The following is a 16,710-nucleotide window of genomic DNA, read 5'->3' as shown; positions in this document are numbered from 1 at the left end:
TGCACAGCCACCCAGGTGGCCTTTATAAGGCTTAAAACTGTACCCCCCACCTAAAACTCTGCTGTCGCTCCTTGGCACCACGGGACAAAGTTCAGGATCTCCACCTGGCCTGTGAGGCGGTCTCCAACAGCAATTTCACGGCAGGGCGGGAACACATGCCCTTGAACGTGCACTCATCTCATTCATTCTTGGCCCGAGAGTGCCCATCTGCCAGCAACTGTGTGTCATTCACCTTTGCACCCCAGGACTGGCACCCTACTGGTGTTTGCTCAGAAGACAGATAATTATCAGGGCTGGAAATGGTCTCACGAACCACAGGGCTCAAAGCAATTCGGAGAGGTTGAGTAAGGGGCCGAAGGTGAGGCAGCCCCAGGCAAGGATGAGCCAACGGCCTCACCTGAGCCCCTCTCCCTGGTCAGGAATTAGACCCGTCCTCTAGAGACATCACCTGGAGCCCCACACAGACGCAGGCCAGAGCCTCAGGTGACCTTGAGGCTGGGTCCAGTCCACACAGGCCCAAATCTGAACCCCACAGGTGAGCCAGGCTTGGCACACAGTAGGACCGCAGCAAAGAGAAACAAAAAACAGCTGTTTGACAAAGTCAACCTCTTGCCAGCTGACAGCTCCCTCCAGAAGTCTCACTGCCCTCCCTAGGCCTTGGTCTCTTCATCTGTAGAATGGTGCTAACAAGGCCTGCAAGTTCAAGTGGCCTTGAGTGGGTCCCCTTAACCTTGTCCTTTGCAAGCAGAGGGGACCGAAGCAGCGGAGTTTGGAGCTCTGCGATCCACTGGCAGCCTAATTTTTGTTAACCTGTCCTCACATCACTGTGTCTCAAAGGATGATTTCAGCAGCCAGCTGGCGTCAAAACTACGTGGGCCAGAGCCCAGCGGAACCCAGGGGTCCCCTCGGAATCTGAGGGCGGGCCCGGGATTTGCATTTAAGGCGGCGCAGAGACTCCTGGGCGCAGTGAAACCCGCGCGGCTGCAAGCCCACGGCAGCCCCGGCTTCCGCCTTCCGAGACCCAAGAGATCGTGTCAGACCTCGTTTTGTGGAAATAAACACACACCAGAGAAGCTGGGGGTGGGGGAGGGGGGATTTCGATCACCCGAACAACATACAACTTAGTTCCTGCGAAGAACTAGTTCTCCAAAGAACTCCACGAGGCTTCGGATGCCCGCGTCCCCCGCGCCAGCCCTTTGGTTTCGGGGGCTGGGCCTCTGCGTAAAGTGGGGCTCCAGCCTCGGCGGCCAGCCCGGCTCTTCCCGACTCCCCCGCTCCCCGGCCCGAGGCCGCCCGGGGCTCCCGGACTGCGGTCAGGCCAGAGAGCGGGCGGCCGGCGGGTCGGAGGGTCGGGGCATGTCCCCCGCTACTCACCCTCGGCGGCCGGAACGGGGGGCTGCGGCGGAGCGGGAGGCAGCGAACCGGCCCCGGGCCCCGCTCCCCTCTAACTGGCGGCGCCGGCGTCCAGCGCGCTCTCCGCGGCCTGCAGGGGAACCGCGGGCCGGCGGGCGGGCGGTTCGACTCGGGCCCGCCCGAGGGCGCGTGTGCAGTCGCGCACCTGGCTCAGTGCTCGCACGTGTGCGCGGGGCCCCGGAGCGCCGCGCCGGCTGGTGCTGGGCGGGTCAGGTGCCCCGCGGTGCTGGGACGCGGCCCATCCCGGCGAGCCCCGGCAGGCCAGGGCGCTCCTGTGTTCCCCACCCTGGGAGGGGTCCGCCCTCGGCCCCGAGCGTCGGGCCGGGGCGGTGCTGTGGGAGGCGGGGCCCCCGAGGGGTGGCCCGGGGCGCCGAGTTAAGAGCGCGGCCGCCTGGAGGCTAGCCCGGGCTTCGCGATGTCGCTCGCGCTGCTGAGCCTGGCTACGCTGTGCTGGGGAGCGGCGTCCCCAGAGCCGGTAAGCCTCCGCCCGTGCCCCTTTCTTGCGTTCGGTCCCTCCAGCCCGGACCCCGACGGCGTCCGATGCCCCCCCTCCCCGCGCGCCCCAACTCAAGCCGGTTCACGGAGGGCCGCCTGAGAAGGGGCACGTCCGCACCCCCTGGGGCCACCAGGCTACCCTGGGCTTCAGGTTGCTGGAGCTAGGGGCGTCGTCAGATGGACCCGGACTCAAATGCCAGCTAGCGTTCTAGACTCAGTCATTCATGCTCCCCGAGGCTCTGTGTCCTCGTCTATAAAGGGAAGAGTCATACCCAGCTCACTCGGATCTAGTGAGAAGCAGCGACAGGGCGTGCAAGACGGCCGCAAAGAGCGTGGCACGTAGTAGGTGCTCAATCAACATTTTTATTGTTCGCAGTCTTGAGGGCTGCCCCACTTTGGGCGCAAGAACCGTATCTCCATCACCACTTGCCCTTTTTGCCATGTTGATGCCCGCTGGGGTAATATGACCCTGGAGCTGGGGAGCTTTCGGACTCTGGCTGGGTTTCCTTTCTTCCCCAGTGCCCTGAAGGATTGAGGGAATCTTCTGGGTTACCAACGAAGGAGAATCTCCCAAAGAGCGTTTGAACCTATATCTCTGCCCTCCTACCATAGCATAGCGCATAAAAGCTGGTGGTAACTTGTTGATGGCTATGGAAAGATAAGCCGCATTCATGTTACCTGATGTCTCCCCCTACTATCCTTGTTGCTTTGCTTCTTCCAAAATTTGTCTCTCCAGCCCTTTGACTAGAACTCAGCTCCCACTATAGTGGCTTGTTTAAAAAAAAAAGAAGAAGAAGAAGAAAAAAAAAAAAAGTCTGATATTACATGGAGTTCAGCTGTAAAAAGACAAAGATGAGGGACTAACAAACCCGGATTACTCAAACCATCAAAAGCCTTACCTTCTTTCATACAAGATTTTGGAAATGTTCAGGCTGAGAGGTATCAGATAGCAAATCGCTGGCCTTTTAGCCTATAGGGTCTTGTTATTGGAACTTGCTGCTGCCTGAAAGTTAACTATTTTAGGTCCAGCATTTTATTCCAAAACGGAAGTACTAATTATTATTATTATGAGTATTATTATTATTAATTTTATTTATTTATTTATTTGTTTATTTTTTGTTTAAAAAGACATGAGCCATTACCTCCAAGGGATGTAGTACTGGCCTTCCTTGTACACTAATGATACATACTTATTTTTTAAAAGCTCTTTTATCTTTTAAAAAGATAACAGGATGAAATCACAGTCACAGCTGAGTTTGTATCAGAGGAGGACTATTTAAAAGGCCCTGGGAAGGCACCATGGCCTGCCTGCAGTTATGGCTTGCTTCTGTTTATCTTCTTCACACAGCTTGGTCCTTAACCTGGGGAGAATCAATAAATACTCTAGATGGTCCTGAAAATCTGCAGTTGAACAACAGAGTGTGAAGGGGTCTTCATGACAGTCCAGAGTCACCCCTGCTTATAGCAGGGGAAGTGGGGTGAGGCACAGAGAGGGGCGGCGACCCATCTCTAGTTTTTAAGTGAGGTGATGAGCAGGCTTAAAGATCAAGTATGTAATAGCTAATGTCAGGTTCATCGTAGCCTACAAAGCTTAGCTCAGTCTCCCCCAAACTGAAGTGGACTCACCCCAGCTTTTCTCTAAAAGTTTGCCACTTACATATGCATTTTAAGAAAAAAGATGGTTTTAGGGCCCCCCTGGGTGGCTCAGTCGGTTAAGTGTCTGCTTCGGCTCAGGTCATGATCCCAGAGTCCTGGGATCAAGTCCTGCATTGGCTCTCTGCTCGGTGGGGAGCCTGCTTCTCCCTCTGCCTCTGCCTGCTGCTCCCCCGCTTGTGCTCTGTCAAATAAATAAAATCTTTAAAAAAGAAAAGGAAAAAGATGGTGTTTTGTCTAATTTGGCAAATGAAGGCTTTGCTAGCATTCAACATGACACTTTCTTTCTCTCTTGCAGATGATTCAGTGTGGCTCTGAGCCCGGTAGGTGTGCTAGGGAATGGGTATTTGGGGCTTTACACTGACAGAGCCGTTGGACTTTTAGGGGGTCCAAGTCCAGGCAATGGGTCATGGGAGACCAGGTACAGAGTGAAACATTGCTTCGTTAGCTGATGTGGGCGAAGTGTCTCCCTGGCAAGGCAGAGCTCCCAGTGTTTCATATGGGCTGGCTCCCTGGCCAATAAGAGGGGCACAGGCAGCAGCAATCACCATTTAGGGGGGAAGGAAGCGGGCCACTTCTGGGAGATCAAATGCTGTGATAGGCGGTCACTTACAGTTGAGAACAGGAAGCCAGTGTTTCAGAGAAGAAGGAGTGTTTGAGATGGTGGTATTTGAAGGGTGGGTGGGGTCTTGCCCAAGAAATAGGGATGGAAAGGATGAGCTGGAGGAGAGATGGTACCGGCGAGGATTAGGAGGTAGGAAGGGCAGGTGTGGGCCAGCGAGCTGGAGTGCAGGCTGAGGTGCTCCGAAGGCAGGACCGACCTAACGAGCAGGTCAGATTCATAGGACAGGCCCGTGGAGCGGTCCTGAGTGCCCTGTGGGCTGGAGCCTGAAATCTCCGCCATAAATCAGGCAAGCACTAAGAAAGATCAGGCCTGGCCTGCCTTAGCAGCAGGAAGAGATGAATCATGACCGAAGGACAGGTCAGGGTGGGACAGTGAGATGAGATGGCACTGGACGGGGCCAGGAGAAGAGTGTCCCAAGCAGTTTTGCCTCTTCCCAGGACCGTCTCCAGAGTGGATGGTCCAACACACTCTGACCCCAGGAGACTTGGGGGACCTCCGAGTGGAGCCTGTTACAAGCGGCGTTGCAATGGACAACTATTCCATCTCGATGAACATCAGCTGGAGACTCCGGGCTGATGGTAAGTTGGTACCAAGCAATAAAGCCTGAAGCGTCCAGTAGAGCAGAGAAGTGCAGACTGTGCAGCCCAGTCATCCCACCCCTGGCAGAAACCCAACAATACAGACAAGGCGCACCCAATGCCTCCTACTGTGGTCTCCCTTCATCTGTGGTCTTGCTTTCCGTGGCTAAATGTGGGGCCAGCCGGAGTCTGGAAGCGATGAGCCTCCTTCTGACCTACCTTCTGCGGGTCCACAGGGGCCTAACGCTCTGTCACCGGGTGTCTGCCATTCCCCTCCCTTACCTCCGTGCGCAGAAGGGCGAGCCCAGTACAATCAGACCGTTTCAGAGAGGCCACATTCACGGAACTTCTATTACCGTCTGTTTGTTAGAACGGTTCTATTGTTATTAATGCTCACTCTTGCTGCGCTGGGTTTATAAACTTTAGTAGAGGTATGTATGTGGAGGAAAACACGGAGGATATATGAGAGTTTGGGACTTCTCACAGCTTCAGGCCTCCACTGTGGGTCTTGGAACATGTGCCCTGCAGACAAGAGGGGACTACTGTTCTAGGTGATTCCTGGTAGCATTATTCTAATAACAGTCCCAGACTGGGACACATCAGAGGCCTGCCGACAGTAGAATTACAAAACCAATCCAGGGCAGCGATGAGCGTGAACGACCTGTAGCTAAACCCAGCGCGGGTGAATCTCACGGACCAGAGGAGCCAGACCCAGGAGTCCACACGCACATCTGAACGCAAACCCGAGCGGCTAGTATAAGTCATGGCCGTGGTGACTCTTGGCTCGGGAGAGGCTGGCAGGAAGCATGAAGGGCACTCCCAGGCTGTTTCTCGGCCTCGGTGCTGACTGCACGAGTGCGATCACTCACCACGGGGTCTACTTCGGATCTGTGTTCTCTCCTGTATGTCCTTTCACTTCATGGAGGAAAACTGAGATGATCGCCCTGAGTTTAGGGCAAGTGCTGGCTCAGGTTCATTACTCTTCCGTTTCCCACATGGCATCGTGAAGGTTCTGGCATTGCCCCAAGGCAGCTTGTGAGTTCCTCCCGTGAACCAACCCTGCAGACCGAGAGCCCGTTACCCTGGTTTCCACTGGCTTGATTCTGTTAAAGTCCACCGCGTCAGGCATCCAGGAAGGCCTGGCACAGACAGGGGAGGCGGCTACTGTTACCATGGGGGAGGGCTCTCAGGGGGCAGGGGGCGGCACGCTCAGCCACAGGGGCACAGGGGCATGGGCTCCTTGTCCCGGGCACCTGGAAAGGGGCTGTGCTCCATCTGAGTGGGACAGGTCCAGGGCGAGCAGGAGAGGGCCCTCAGGAGGGGCAGGAGGGCAGGGGCTCCGTGCCTCGCACAGGGCGGGCACCAGCATTTGTTAGCTGCTATTCCTGGGGAGCTGGGCCCTGAAGGAGTAGTGAGCCTTAGACAGGCAGGGAATGGGGGAGAGCAGGGGTGCTCAGAACTGGCATGGTCTTGGGGTGCTGCTCTGGGGGGGGGAGCCTGTTCTCCCTGACAGACTCGCACAGTAGTGCAGAGCTGGAGTCCCCTTGGCAGGACCCTGTGAGACTGGGGCTTCACTGTGCAGAGAAAAGAGCGTGGTCTTTTTAAAAAGAGTTTATTTATTTATTTGACAGACAGAGATCACAAGTAGGCAGAGAGGCAGGCGGGGAGTGGGGGGAGCAGACTCCCTGCTGATCCCTCGATCCCAGGACCCTGAGATCATGACCTGAGCCGAAGGCAGAGACTTAACCCACTGAGCCACCCAAGAGTGTGGTCTTGAGAGCTGAGTCCACGTCTACCGCTGAGGAGCTCTGTAAGCTTAGGGCTCCCTGAAATCCCCCCACGCCTCCCGCGCCTCCCCTGTTACATGGGCACCGGGACACCTGCCTTCCGGGACGGTTGTATGAACTGAGATGGGTGGTGAGGCATTCTAGCATCCGGCTGGCCATGAGTAGGTGCTCGATCCACAACAGCCCTCTTGCCTTTCCCTACAGCCAGCATTCGCTTCCTGAAGGCCACCAAGATCTGCGTGACAGGCAAGAGCAGCGCGTGGTCCTACAGCTGCGTGAGATGCAATTACACGGAAGCTTTCCAGACTCAGACCCCACGGACCGGCGGCCGGGTGAGCACGTGGAGGGAGGCCCTGGCTAACTGTCCTTTTGGCTGGCCCCGTCACTTGGAGGGAGGCGGTGACCGCCTGGAGCTGGCTGCCTGGCCACTTCCGGCCTGTATGCCTTGGGCAAGTCAGCGTCTCCGGGCCTCAGTTTCCCCATCAGCAAAGTGAGGGGTGCTGAACTTAAATTCGATCCTGGCTCTAAAAGCTTATGCTTCTCTGATGCTGCGACTTACCCTGGCAAACTGTGCGGGCTACGTTCCCGAAGCAGACCTCGGCTGGAGACCTCCGTGTCAGCAGTAGGTTCAGGACAGGCAATTATAAATGAGAAGGGCAGCACACGAAGGTGTGTGTTTCGGAAATTCAGGGGCTCTTTGCTTTGCCTTTCAGTGGACGTTTTCCTACACAGGCTTCCCTGTAGAGCCGAACACAGTCTACTTCATCGGGGCCCACAATATCCCCAATGCCAATATGAATGAAGACCCCCCCTCCATGTCTGTGAACTTCACCTCGCCAGGTAAGTCCCCCTCTCCACTCTGTCTGGCTGGGATGCCTGGGGCGGGGCGTCTGGTTTGGTTCAGAGAGGCTGGGGGGCCTTGGACAAAGCCTTTGGCCCCGCCGAGTCTGGTTTCCTCATCTGTGATGTACAGACGTAGTAACCACACAGTAACTGTGTCTCCCTCACAGAGTGGGGGAGAGGAGTAAGTCAGATCATTCGTAGGGGACAGCCCATTCCTGCGTCGGACCCCATGCTGAGCATCTGACACGCAGCCTCTTACTGAAGCTTCCAACAACCCCGAGGTGGGGAGAGCCCCATTGCACAGATAAAGACCCGAGAGCTTCAGAAATTTGCCCTGGGTCACACACACACAGCCCAAGTGATGCTGGCATTCCCACGCTGGTCGTTCTCAGTCAATGACTTTCACTGCTCTTAACGTTGAGGCAAAATGTTTCTTGCACAAAGTCTGTTCAGTCTGGGTTAGCAGGCTGTGGGGTCTGAGGAGCGGCTGGGTCTCAGCCTCCAGAGGATCCGGGGCTGTCGGCGAGAGGCAGGGTGGCACCGAGCTGAACACCGGGTCATCTCCACTACTCCACAGCCCACAAGCAGCCCTCGAGTGTCACACCTGCGGCGTCACACACGGGGCTGCCATGAGCGGGACAGAGGATCACGGTGTCGCGTGGGGAGGGTCCAGCACGGTGCCTGGCTACAGCAGTCCCCATGTCACCCTCACCTAGGCTGGGTCACCTCTTCTGTCTTCCAGTCCTGTCCTCTGTCCCTGGCGAAGCATCTAAGCCAAAGGGGGCAGTTCCCAATTCCTTGCTGTTCTTTGAACTCGAGGCCCAGGGTGTTCCAGATTTCTTGATGAGACCAAACCTCATTTTTAAAAAACAGAAATGTCTGATTTTGGAATAAGTTTGCAAAGATAGTACCAAGAGTGGTGTAGATGTCCAAAGCATTCCCAAGGGCTCTCACCCCGTGTCCCGCATCGGAACCTGTCACGTTACTGTGGTTACATGTGTCAAAACTAAGAAACCCACAGGGTTACACTTCCATTAACTAAACTCCAGACTTTATTGTGATGTCACCTGCTTTTCCGTGAATGCCCGCTTTCTGCTCCAGTCACATTTAGTCCTTGCATCGCCTGTCTCCTCTGGTTGTGACAGGCTTCGAGTCTTAAGTCCTCGTGACCTTGACAATCTGGAGGGGTGGCCGGGCATCCTAAGAATGTCCCCTAGTCTGGGTCGTCTGATGTTCATCTGCTGATGAGCCTGGGGATGTGGGTTTTTGGAGACCATGCAGAGGTGGAGTGTCCTTCCCACTGCCTCCTAGCAGGGGTGGGTGACATCACCACGATGTCGCTGCTATCTGCCAGCCATCTCCATTGACATCTACTGGCTTTCCATTTCTCCACTCCGGTTTTTGAAGACAAGTGACTCAATCTGCCCCACTCTGGGGTTGTGGGTGTGGCGTGTGGGTTAAGCTCCACCTCCGGGAAGGGGCAGTATTTACATATATTATCAAGGTTGAGTCTTCTCCTGGGGCTCACAGGTACTATTCTGATAAAGATTGTTTTAAAATCAGACTCTGGCTATCACTTTTGGGTGATCTGCTTAACAGTCAAATGTGAGCGTCCCATTTAAATTTGCTCTCTGAACCTCGCATCTTGAACGTTCTGGCCATTCGTGGCAAGTGTGGCAAGCCTGTGTTGTGTGTACTTGTTGGCAAGGAAGTGGGGCAGATCCCTTTTTCTAAAACAAAACTTTCATTCAAATCTCCAGGCTGCCTAAGCCGCATAATGAGATACAAAAAAAAGTGCGTCGAGGCAGGTAAGTAAATACGGCATTTGCCTTTGTTACTAGAAGAAACTGGAGCCCACACAGCTCAGTCCATCTTCCACGAAGAAACTGAGGCCGAGAGTTGCACAGAGCAGGCTGACCCCCCGCTGGCACTGAGCCCACCGAATCAGCCTGTCCAGAGAAGGGCCGACTCCGAGTAGGTGTAGGCAGTGAGCAGCGGTCATAGGAGAACACCCACCGCCTTGGTGGAATGATAATTTCTGTCCCAACTGCACTGCTGGTGGTGCTGGCGGAAGGCCCTCCTGGTTGGAGGGGAATCCCTGAGTCCTTGCCCCTTCTGGGACAGCAACACCACTGACCTCTGGCCACAGGGGGCCTGGGAGCCTTCTGCTTGGATTAGCCAACATTCAAGGTGGGCGTGTTAGCTCAAGTCATGACCCAGAAGCATATTCATCACCAGGGTTCCCCTCTCACATGCTAGGCTATTAGAATCTGCCACTGCCCTTTGAATTTTGGAGTAAGTCCCTTCCAGATAACCAGTCCCCAGTGTCTCATTCCCAAGGGTCTTACAAGGGCGTGTGTAAATTTCTGGGAAATAGGGTCTTGGGACGCTGAGGAGGCTGGTGGGATATGAGGGATCCATCCCTATCTTTTAGGTCCCCCAACCCCACAAGGCATCCCCGCGCACCCTGTCAGACTGAGCCCCATGTGGCCTACTCGGCACAAGGCCGACTTGGAGCTTTGTGTCTCTGCTCTGGCCCCCCACCAGGAGACATCTGGACTGTGGGGGGGGGGCACGGTGAGTGTGAGGAGCTCTGAGGACCTGCAGTCAGTCCTAGAGCCCCCACTCCTAAAGACAGTTCTGAGCTAGGGCCCGAAATGCTCTCCCAGGTGGGGGAAACAATCCATGCTATCATCTGGTGGAAGCGAACCCGGTGCTGATTTGCAAGTCACAACAGTCAACTGACTCTTTCCCACAGAGCAGGCCTGTGAGATTTTTTTTTTTTTTTTTTTTACACACATAAATATTTAATATATAAAAAATAAAGTGCTTTCTAACAGGTCCCCAGGCAGGGACATTATAAAATATTTCACAAAACTGCCAAACAAAATCAGTACAATCAAAGAACACTACCTCCAACATACATGAAAACAGTCAAACACAGTATGTACAATCTGGTGGGTGCCCCAGGACAAACATCCTGTCATATACATGGTATATACATATATACTCTTTTACCTGATAAGCGAGGAGGCATTTCCTTATTTCTTCACATTCAGTAAAGCCAGCAGAATGGTCTGATGAACCCAGAATGTTCTAGTAGCTGCAGTTCTGACCCTGAATTCACTGGCGTTATAATCTTAGCCCTATCTTGTGGCCTGTGGCTCCTCCTCCCCATCCTGGAAAGGAGAAAATGCTGACCCTACCCTTGACTCAAAATGGATGTTGAGAATAGAAGTGAGTAGTAGAACCAGATCTGTGGCTCCCACCACCCCCAGCCCAGGGAAGCTATCTTATGCAAAGCAGTGACATGGGGCCCCTAAACTTTCATGGGTAGCAGGTACTTTGAGGTTCTGGGAGCAAGGATTAGTACAAAGTACACTGCGCTGTCAAGCCCGTATCTCTTGGCTGCAAGTACGCCTGAGAACTTAGATTTTTGTCAAGCCTTTGGGGGACTTCAGTGAGCGACGCTTTGCAACTCCATCCCTGTGGTTCTCTCTTGACTCAGGAAGTCTGTGGGATCCCAACATCACCGCTTGCAAGAAGAATGGGACAGCCGTAGAAGTGAATTTTACAACCAGCCCCCTTGGAAACAAATACATGGCTCTCATCCAAAATAACGTTGTCATTGGGTTTTCTAACGTGCTGGAGGTACTTCTTCCCTTCATTTCCTAACACCATTCCCATCCTCAACCTCCAACCTTCCTCACCTTGGTGACGAAAAATGTAGAAACTCTAGGATGCCCTGAACAGGCTCTCAATGCCAACTGAGCGCAGACAGGACTGTCCGTTGTCCAGACGTGCTGGGCTCTTTAGATTGTTAGAGAAACGAGTCCCGGGGAACATCCCTGGAAATGGCCCCAAGAATCCAAAACCAACAAAAGTAGACATTTTTTAAGTAGGAAGTGGATGCTTGTTCACACGGTCTAGTGAACTGAGAGTCTGGGAAGAGCAGTTCCCTCACTGGCTGGTTGCTGTCCTCATTCATATGCTTCACGATGATTCTCGATTTTGTCTCATGTCACCTGCACCAGAACACACCCCCAAGTCGCACTTCGGTGGTGATCCCAGTGACCGGGGAAAGTGAAGGTGCTGCAGTCCAGGTAAGGCTTAATGAGGTATTGTGGGGTGGGGCGTGGGGGGAGCTGGACACACAGAGCCAGGCTGCTGTACATTGCTGTTTCCAGCGGCTACCATGAGCTCCCTCCTGCAACACTCTCCTGTCCGTCACCTGGCACTCAGGGACCTCCGCAGGGGTCCCTGCCTCGGGGGCTACAGAAGTGAGGGCCGGGCCAGAGCCAGGTCACGGTCCCTTTTGCTTTTATTCCTAACTTTGACTTTCCGTTTTTAGTCACTGAGCCTCACAGTCATTCTGAGACAGCAGTACCATTTAATTGTCCCAACTGCAAAACGAAGCAACAAAGGATTGGAAAGCAGAGGGTTTGGGTTGCAATCAGTATAGGAACTTTGAAGGGCAGCCACCACCTTTGACTCTGCTGGGAACAGGAAGTTGGACCAGCAGATGCTCTCGGGTCTCTTTCAGCTCCAGGTTTATGACGTGGGGACATGGAGGGTCATAGTGGGACACAGCCATGCCCAAGATCGAAGGAGCTTTTTTTTGCTCATCCCCTGGAACATAAAGGCAGTACTCAGACGCGCCGGAGGGAGCAGGTTCCTGTCAGCATATTATGACCGCATGACCGCGCCCCTTTTCCAGGGAACTAGACTTTCCTAGTCCCCGGGGAGGTGTCTGTTACTAGGAGCTCTGCTGCTCTGGGTTTTTTTAGAGGAAGTATTTGCATATGAATTACGATGTGACCAACCCTTTTAGATTAGGAAACCAGCATGGTAGCAACACTGTACAAAGTTTAGGTTCACAATTCAGGAGTCGGAAGGTGTTCGGTCTTGGGTCCCTAGTTTAGATTTTAGGGCTTTGTTATGAAAGTGTGCCCAAGGGAAAAATACCTCATTACCATGCTGGGGTGGGGGCCCCGTGCAAACCAGAAGAGAAGGAGTTTTGGTGGGAACAGGCATGGGGCTGAGGTTTTGTTCTGAAGCATGATGGAAACTTCCTGAGCCTCTTGTGTTTCCCTCAGCTGACTCCGTACTTCCACACTTGTGGCAATGACTGCATCAGACGCAAAGGAACAGTTGTGCTCTGCCCGTCAGCAGGCACGTCCTTCCCCTGGGATAGTCGTAAGTGCCCAGACTTTTCTGCAGGGTTGCCAGAGAGGTTCAGGGCCCAAGGGGCCCCACCAGTGGCGCACCATTCGCTGTGTCCCAGGGCGTGCACCTGCCCCACGGGAGGGCAAGGGAATCCTGCCCGCGCACGCAGGGCTGGAGTGCGGGGCCAGAGGTCGAAGCTGCCCCAGACTGAGAATGAAGTCTTGGCGTATGAATTCACCGCAGGATCCTTTACGAAACAGGGTACACACAGGAAGGGGGGGATAAACAGGGCAAAATGGATGTGTGGAGTGCTACAGGGACGGGCCGGAAAGTCAGCGGCCTTAGAGGACCGAGTGCGGAGGAGAAGGGACCTTTCAGGGCACTGTGGTTTTCTGACCAGACTCAGTGGCCCTGGCCTGCCTGTGACAGTAGCGTGGTGTGGTCACACAGCCAACATTTGGATGACAAATGAGGACTATGAGCCCCAAAGGACACGCCTCACTGATGCCTGACAGCAGTAGTTTGGCAAAATGTCTCTCTGCATTCAGAGGTGTCCGTTCTCTTGCTACAGAGAGGCAAATTATAAAAATGTTCCCAGAACTAGCTTTTTTTGACACCAGGTGGAGTCAAAAGTTAGAAAGTGGTATTCTGAGAAACTCAGCCGCACGAACTGACAACCCAGGTGCCTGACAATCCTGACTTCGGTGTGGGCACAGTGCCTGGGAGTTCCTGAGCTTACCTGCCCCACAAGCCTGTGGGGGTGGCACTACCCCCCAGGTTTGTCCTACAAAACAGCCTTTAAAAACAGCTTCCACACGTACTATGTATTAAGTAAGTAATCGTGTCCACAACATCAATTCATCAAAGAACAAAAAAACCGAATGCGAACTCCAGTTACCATGGTGAAAATGCCTGCATGTATGTGGAGTAAAAAGCCAAAATGATTTTGGGGGAACTTTCTTAAATCTGCTGGGTCCCCTATCCCTTTTGAGAATCTGATGCATGGCCTGCACACTCTGGGAAAACGCACTAATCTGCAGACCCCCTAGGTATAATACCAGCTCTTGGTTTTATAGGAATCTAAACTTCTACAAAGTAGAGAGTAAAAATCTTAAGCTTCCGAAAAAGGAGATCAATTTGGTTTTGTTTTGCTGAAGGTAAATAAACTTTGTTTTCTCCAGGCAGAGGCATGCTGGGTGGCTGGCTGCCTCTCCTCTCCGCTCTGCTGGTGGCCACATGGGTGCTGGCCGCTGGGATCTGTCTCCGGTGGAGGCGCGGTAAGCGGTACAATTCCATTCTTTAAAGAAATCCAAAGGAGCAAATAAGACTTGGAATTTTTTTTTTAAAAGGCAATCACATTTTGGTGTTAGGACAAGAGTCAGGTCGCCCTGATGGAATGCCGAGGAGCTCTCCAAAAAGACTGGTAACGATGCCAGGGCCACACCTCCGAAGGCAAAGCAGCGATGGGGACCTCCCAATCTGGTGACGACCACTGGTTTCATTTTTACCACTGAGGCATCTACAAGGACTGCAATGGGCAAAAGATAGCTAATAGTGAATTGCATTTTGCCTCTAATGGGTACTCCAAAGCTAGTTCCTAGTTTTTAAAAATAATTCTTCCGTGGCCTAAGAACAACACTCGCTTGAATTCATATACTCTAGGGAGCTTGCCAACTTTAAAATATCAAGGATTTGAATACAGGAATCAGAGTATTTATACCGATACACTGAAAAACCTCTGCTTTTCCTCTCCCCCACATGGAGACAAAATATAAATGCACCCTTTGGGTCATTTGTGATGTTGTTGATAGAACAAGATCCGTATCCTAACCTAAGTAAGAAAACCATGTGGAACCTTGACCTTGGGAATACCACTATTTAGGGGATATGGTTTGGCCTGTTAATAGTTACAATACTTTCATAGGTAGTTTCTGTTCTAGAGCACACACAGCATTCCAGTTCGGTTCCAGCTGAAATGGGGTACCAGCTAATCTTATGCAACTACAAAAAACACCTTTACCACCTGCAGATAGAAGTTGGTCCAATCACTGAGCTGACCTGACTCAAAACATGATGTGAAGGACAGGTCAGTGGCCCTGTTTGTATAGGTCACTAAGGGTAGGACAATTACAACCACCCACCTAAAACAAAGTACCTCAAACCTAAACCTCCTCAATGAATTTACTTGAAAAGATAAGGCTGAAGAGGACCTATTTAGTATAGAAACTTGGAAAACACATCTTTTAAAGCATCTCTAAGGTTCAGACATCAGTGTGTTTCCGGTGATATGTTTAAAAGGAACACTGGGGACATTTTCCTTTGGTAGGAACAATGTCCCTGGTGCTCCGCCAGCCTTCCCTAGCAAGGGATCATTTATTATTGGTGGTTCAGACCAGAGTGAAAGCCTGCTATTTGCTGTTCACAAATTTGCTGACAACAAATGCTTTCTCTCCCCACAGAAAGGACCAGGAAGGCTCCCTTCCCTACTACCACGCTCCTGCCCCCCATTAAGGTTCTTGTGGTCTACCCATGTGAAATATGTTTCCATCACACGGTTTGTCACTTCACTGAGTTTCTTCAGAACCACTGCAGAAGTGAGGTTATCCTTGAAGAGTGGCAGAAAAAGAAAATAGCGGAGATGGGTCCGGTGCAATGGCTCACCACTCAGAAGAAAGCAGTGGATAAAGTCATCTTCCTCCTTTCCAATGACGTCAGCCCCAGGTGCGATGGCACCTGTGGCAGGAGTGATGGCAGCCCTCATGAGAATTCTCAAGACCTGTTCCCCCTGGCCTTTAACCTCTTCTGTAGTGATCTGAGAAGCCAGACTCCCCTTCACAAATACATGGTGGTCTATTTTAGAGAGGCTGATACCAAAGATGAATACAGCGGGCTCAGCATCTGCCCCAGGTACCACCTCATGAAGGACGCGCCCGCTTTCTGTACAGAACTACTCCGTGTCAAGCAGGAGGTGTCAGCAGGAAAGAGGCTGACGGCCTGTTCCCTTTAGCTCGCCCGTGAGAAGTGAGGGGCCTTGAAGCCTTCCTACTCCTCCATTTACAGGTGGAAAGTATCTCAGATGATTCTGAAGTTTCCTGTGTGGGCTACGTGCAGGGAGACGTCACAGACACCTGCTGTATTTAGCAACAGGAGTAGGAAGGGTTCCTAAATGAATACGTACATCTTAGCTTAATCAAAACGTTTATGCCCGAAAAACTGTTACAAATACTACTGACTACTGTAGCATTAACTGAAGGACAGAAACTAAATTTACAAAGCTAAATCAACTTCACTCCTAAAAGTCAAGGAGAACTGTAAGGCAGAACTATAAGCATTCTGACAACACGATGATAAACACCCTCCAGCTGACCGTCCAGTCCCGAATAGCCCATGCACTGCACAGTAACTAGAACCACTTATTTCTCGGACACTCTAAACTTGAATACCGAAGTAAAGCCTTTGCTCATTCACTCAGTAAGTTCATGGGTAAAAAAACCTTCTATTAGATCCAAAAGCCATTTTTAAAACAGAATAGGGAGTAACAAGCCGAAATCCTCTCTGCTGACCAGATGACGCAGGATACGTGCAGCCACTTGTATTATTGGGGCTTGCAGAGGACCTGCTCCCTCTGAACTAGATTCAGGTCTTAGCCAAATCTTGTACGGGTGACTTTTAACGTAGACACCGACACCCATTACCTGCAGACCTGATGTCTACTTTTGCCCAAAGTTACCTATTAAAGGTTACTATCAAGAAATCAGTTTCTTGTTTACTATGCGACTTCTCATGTTCAAAACACAAATAATTCCTGCTCTGTTCAAAGTCAGCCCTCTTGAAGTAATCTTTTTATAAATTAGTTATAGTAATAGTTTACTTAAATAAAAAATTACCAGAACTAGATATGTATGGTATTTTGTCTTCCAACTTTTTCCTCTAAAAGTATCTTTTTTGGGGTACCTCAGTGGCTCAGTGGGTTAAAGCCTCTGCCTTCAGCTCCGGTCATGATCCCAGGGTCCTAGGATCAAGCCCCCTATCATGCTCTCTGCTCAGCAGGGAGCCTGCTTCCCCTCCTCTTTCTTTGCCTGCCTCTCTGCCTACTTGTGATCTCTGTGAAATAAATAAAAATCTTAAAAAAAAAAAAAGTATCTTTTTC

At 52.1% G+C, this 16,710-nt stretch overlaps 2 protein-coding genes across 4 annotated transcripts in view; one reads left to right on the top strand and one right to left on the bottom strand.

Annotated features, from left to right (window-relative positions):
• Positions 1–1,739: 1,739 nt before the first annotated feature.
• IL17RB (interleukin 17 receptor B) lies at positions 1,740–16,455 on the top strand. 2 transcript variants are annotated; one of them, XM_004738207.3, is made up of 11 exons: positions 1,740–1,888; positions 3,860–3,884; positions 4,624–4,764; positions 6,756–6,883; positions 7,265–7,391; positions 9,155–9,202; positions 10,903–11,045; positions 11,429–11,497; positions 12,491–12,590; positions 13,742–13,837; positions 15,020–16,455. In XM_004738207.3, exons 1-11 carry the CDS (start codon positions 1,829–1,831, stop codon positions 15,565–15,567), a joined length of 1,485 nt encoding a protein of 494 aa, XP_004738264.1. In that variant the 5' UTR covers positions 1,740–1,828; the 3' UTR covers positions 15,568–16,455. The 2 variants fall into 2 exon arrangements, with proteins under 2 accessions (XP_004738264.1, XP_044934838.1); XM_045078903.1 differs by lacking the exon at positions 9,155–9,202.
• Positions 9,923–16,710, bottom strand: part of ACTR8 (actin related protein 8) — a 25,121-nt gene continuing 18,333 nt past the window's right edge. Inside the window, exon 15 of one of the 2 annotated variants that reach the window (XR_001178427.2) lies at positions 9,923–14,088. The gene's annotated coding sequence lies outside the window, so the exon portion shown is untranslated. The remainder of the gene's footprint in view (positions 14,089–16,710) is intronic. The other variant, XR_198404.3, reaches the window with a different exon arrangement.

The sequence above is a fragment of the Mustela putorius genome, unplaced genomic scaffold (assembly GCF_011764305.1).
Source record: "Mustela putorius furo isolate JIRA1106 unplaced genomic scaffold, ASM1176430v1.1 tig00000095_pilon_pilon_pilon, whole genome shotgun sequence".
Taxonomy (NCBI): Eukaryota; Metazoa; Chordata; class Mammalia; order Carnivora; family Mustelidae; genus Mustela; species Mustela putorius.
The sequence above is the reverse complement of the archived record's forward strand: the minus strand, read 5'-3'. Positions and strand labels throughout refer to the sequence as shown.

Coding starts and splice junctions, on each gene's coding strand:
- IL17RB (XM_004738207.3), top strand. CDS start 1,829: ATGTCGCTCGCGCTGCTGAGCCTGGCTACGCTGTGCTGGGGAGCGGCG. Junction 7,392..9,154: donor TGTGAACTTCACCTCGCCAG/GTAAGTCCCCCT, acceptor TCAAATCTCCAG/GCTGCCTAAGCCGCATAATG. Junction 13,838..15,019: donor CTGTCTCCGGTGGAGGCGCG/GTAAGCGGTACA, acceptor CTCTCCCCACAG/AAAGGACCAGGAAGGCTCCC.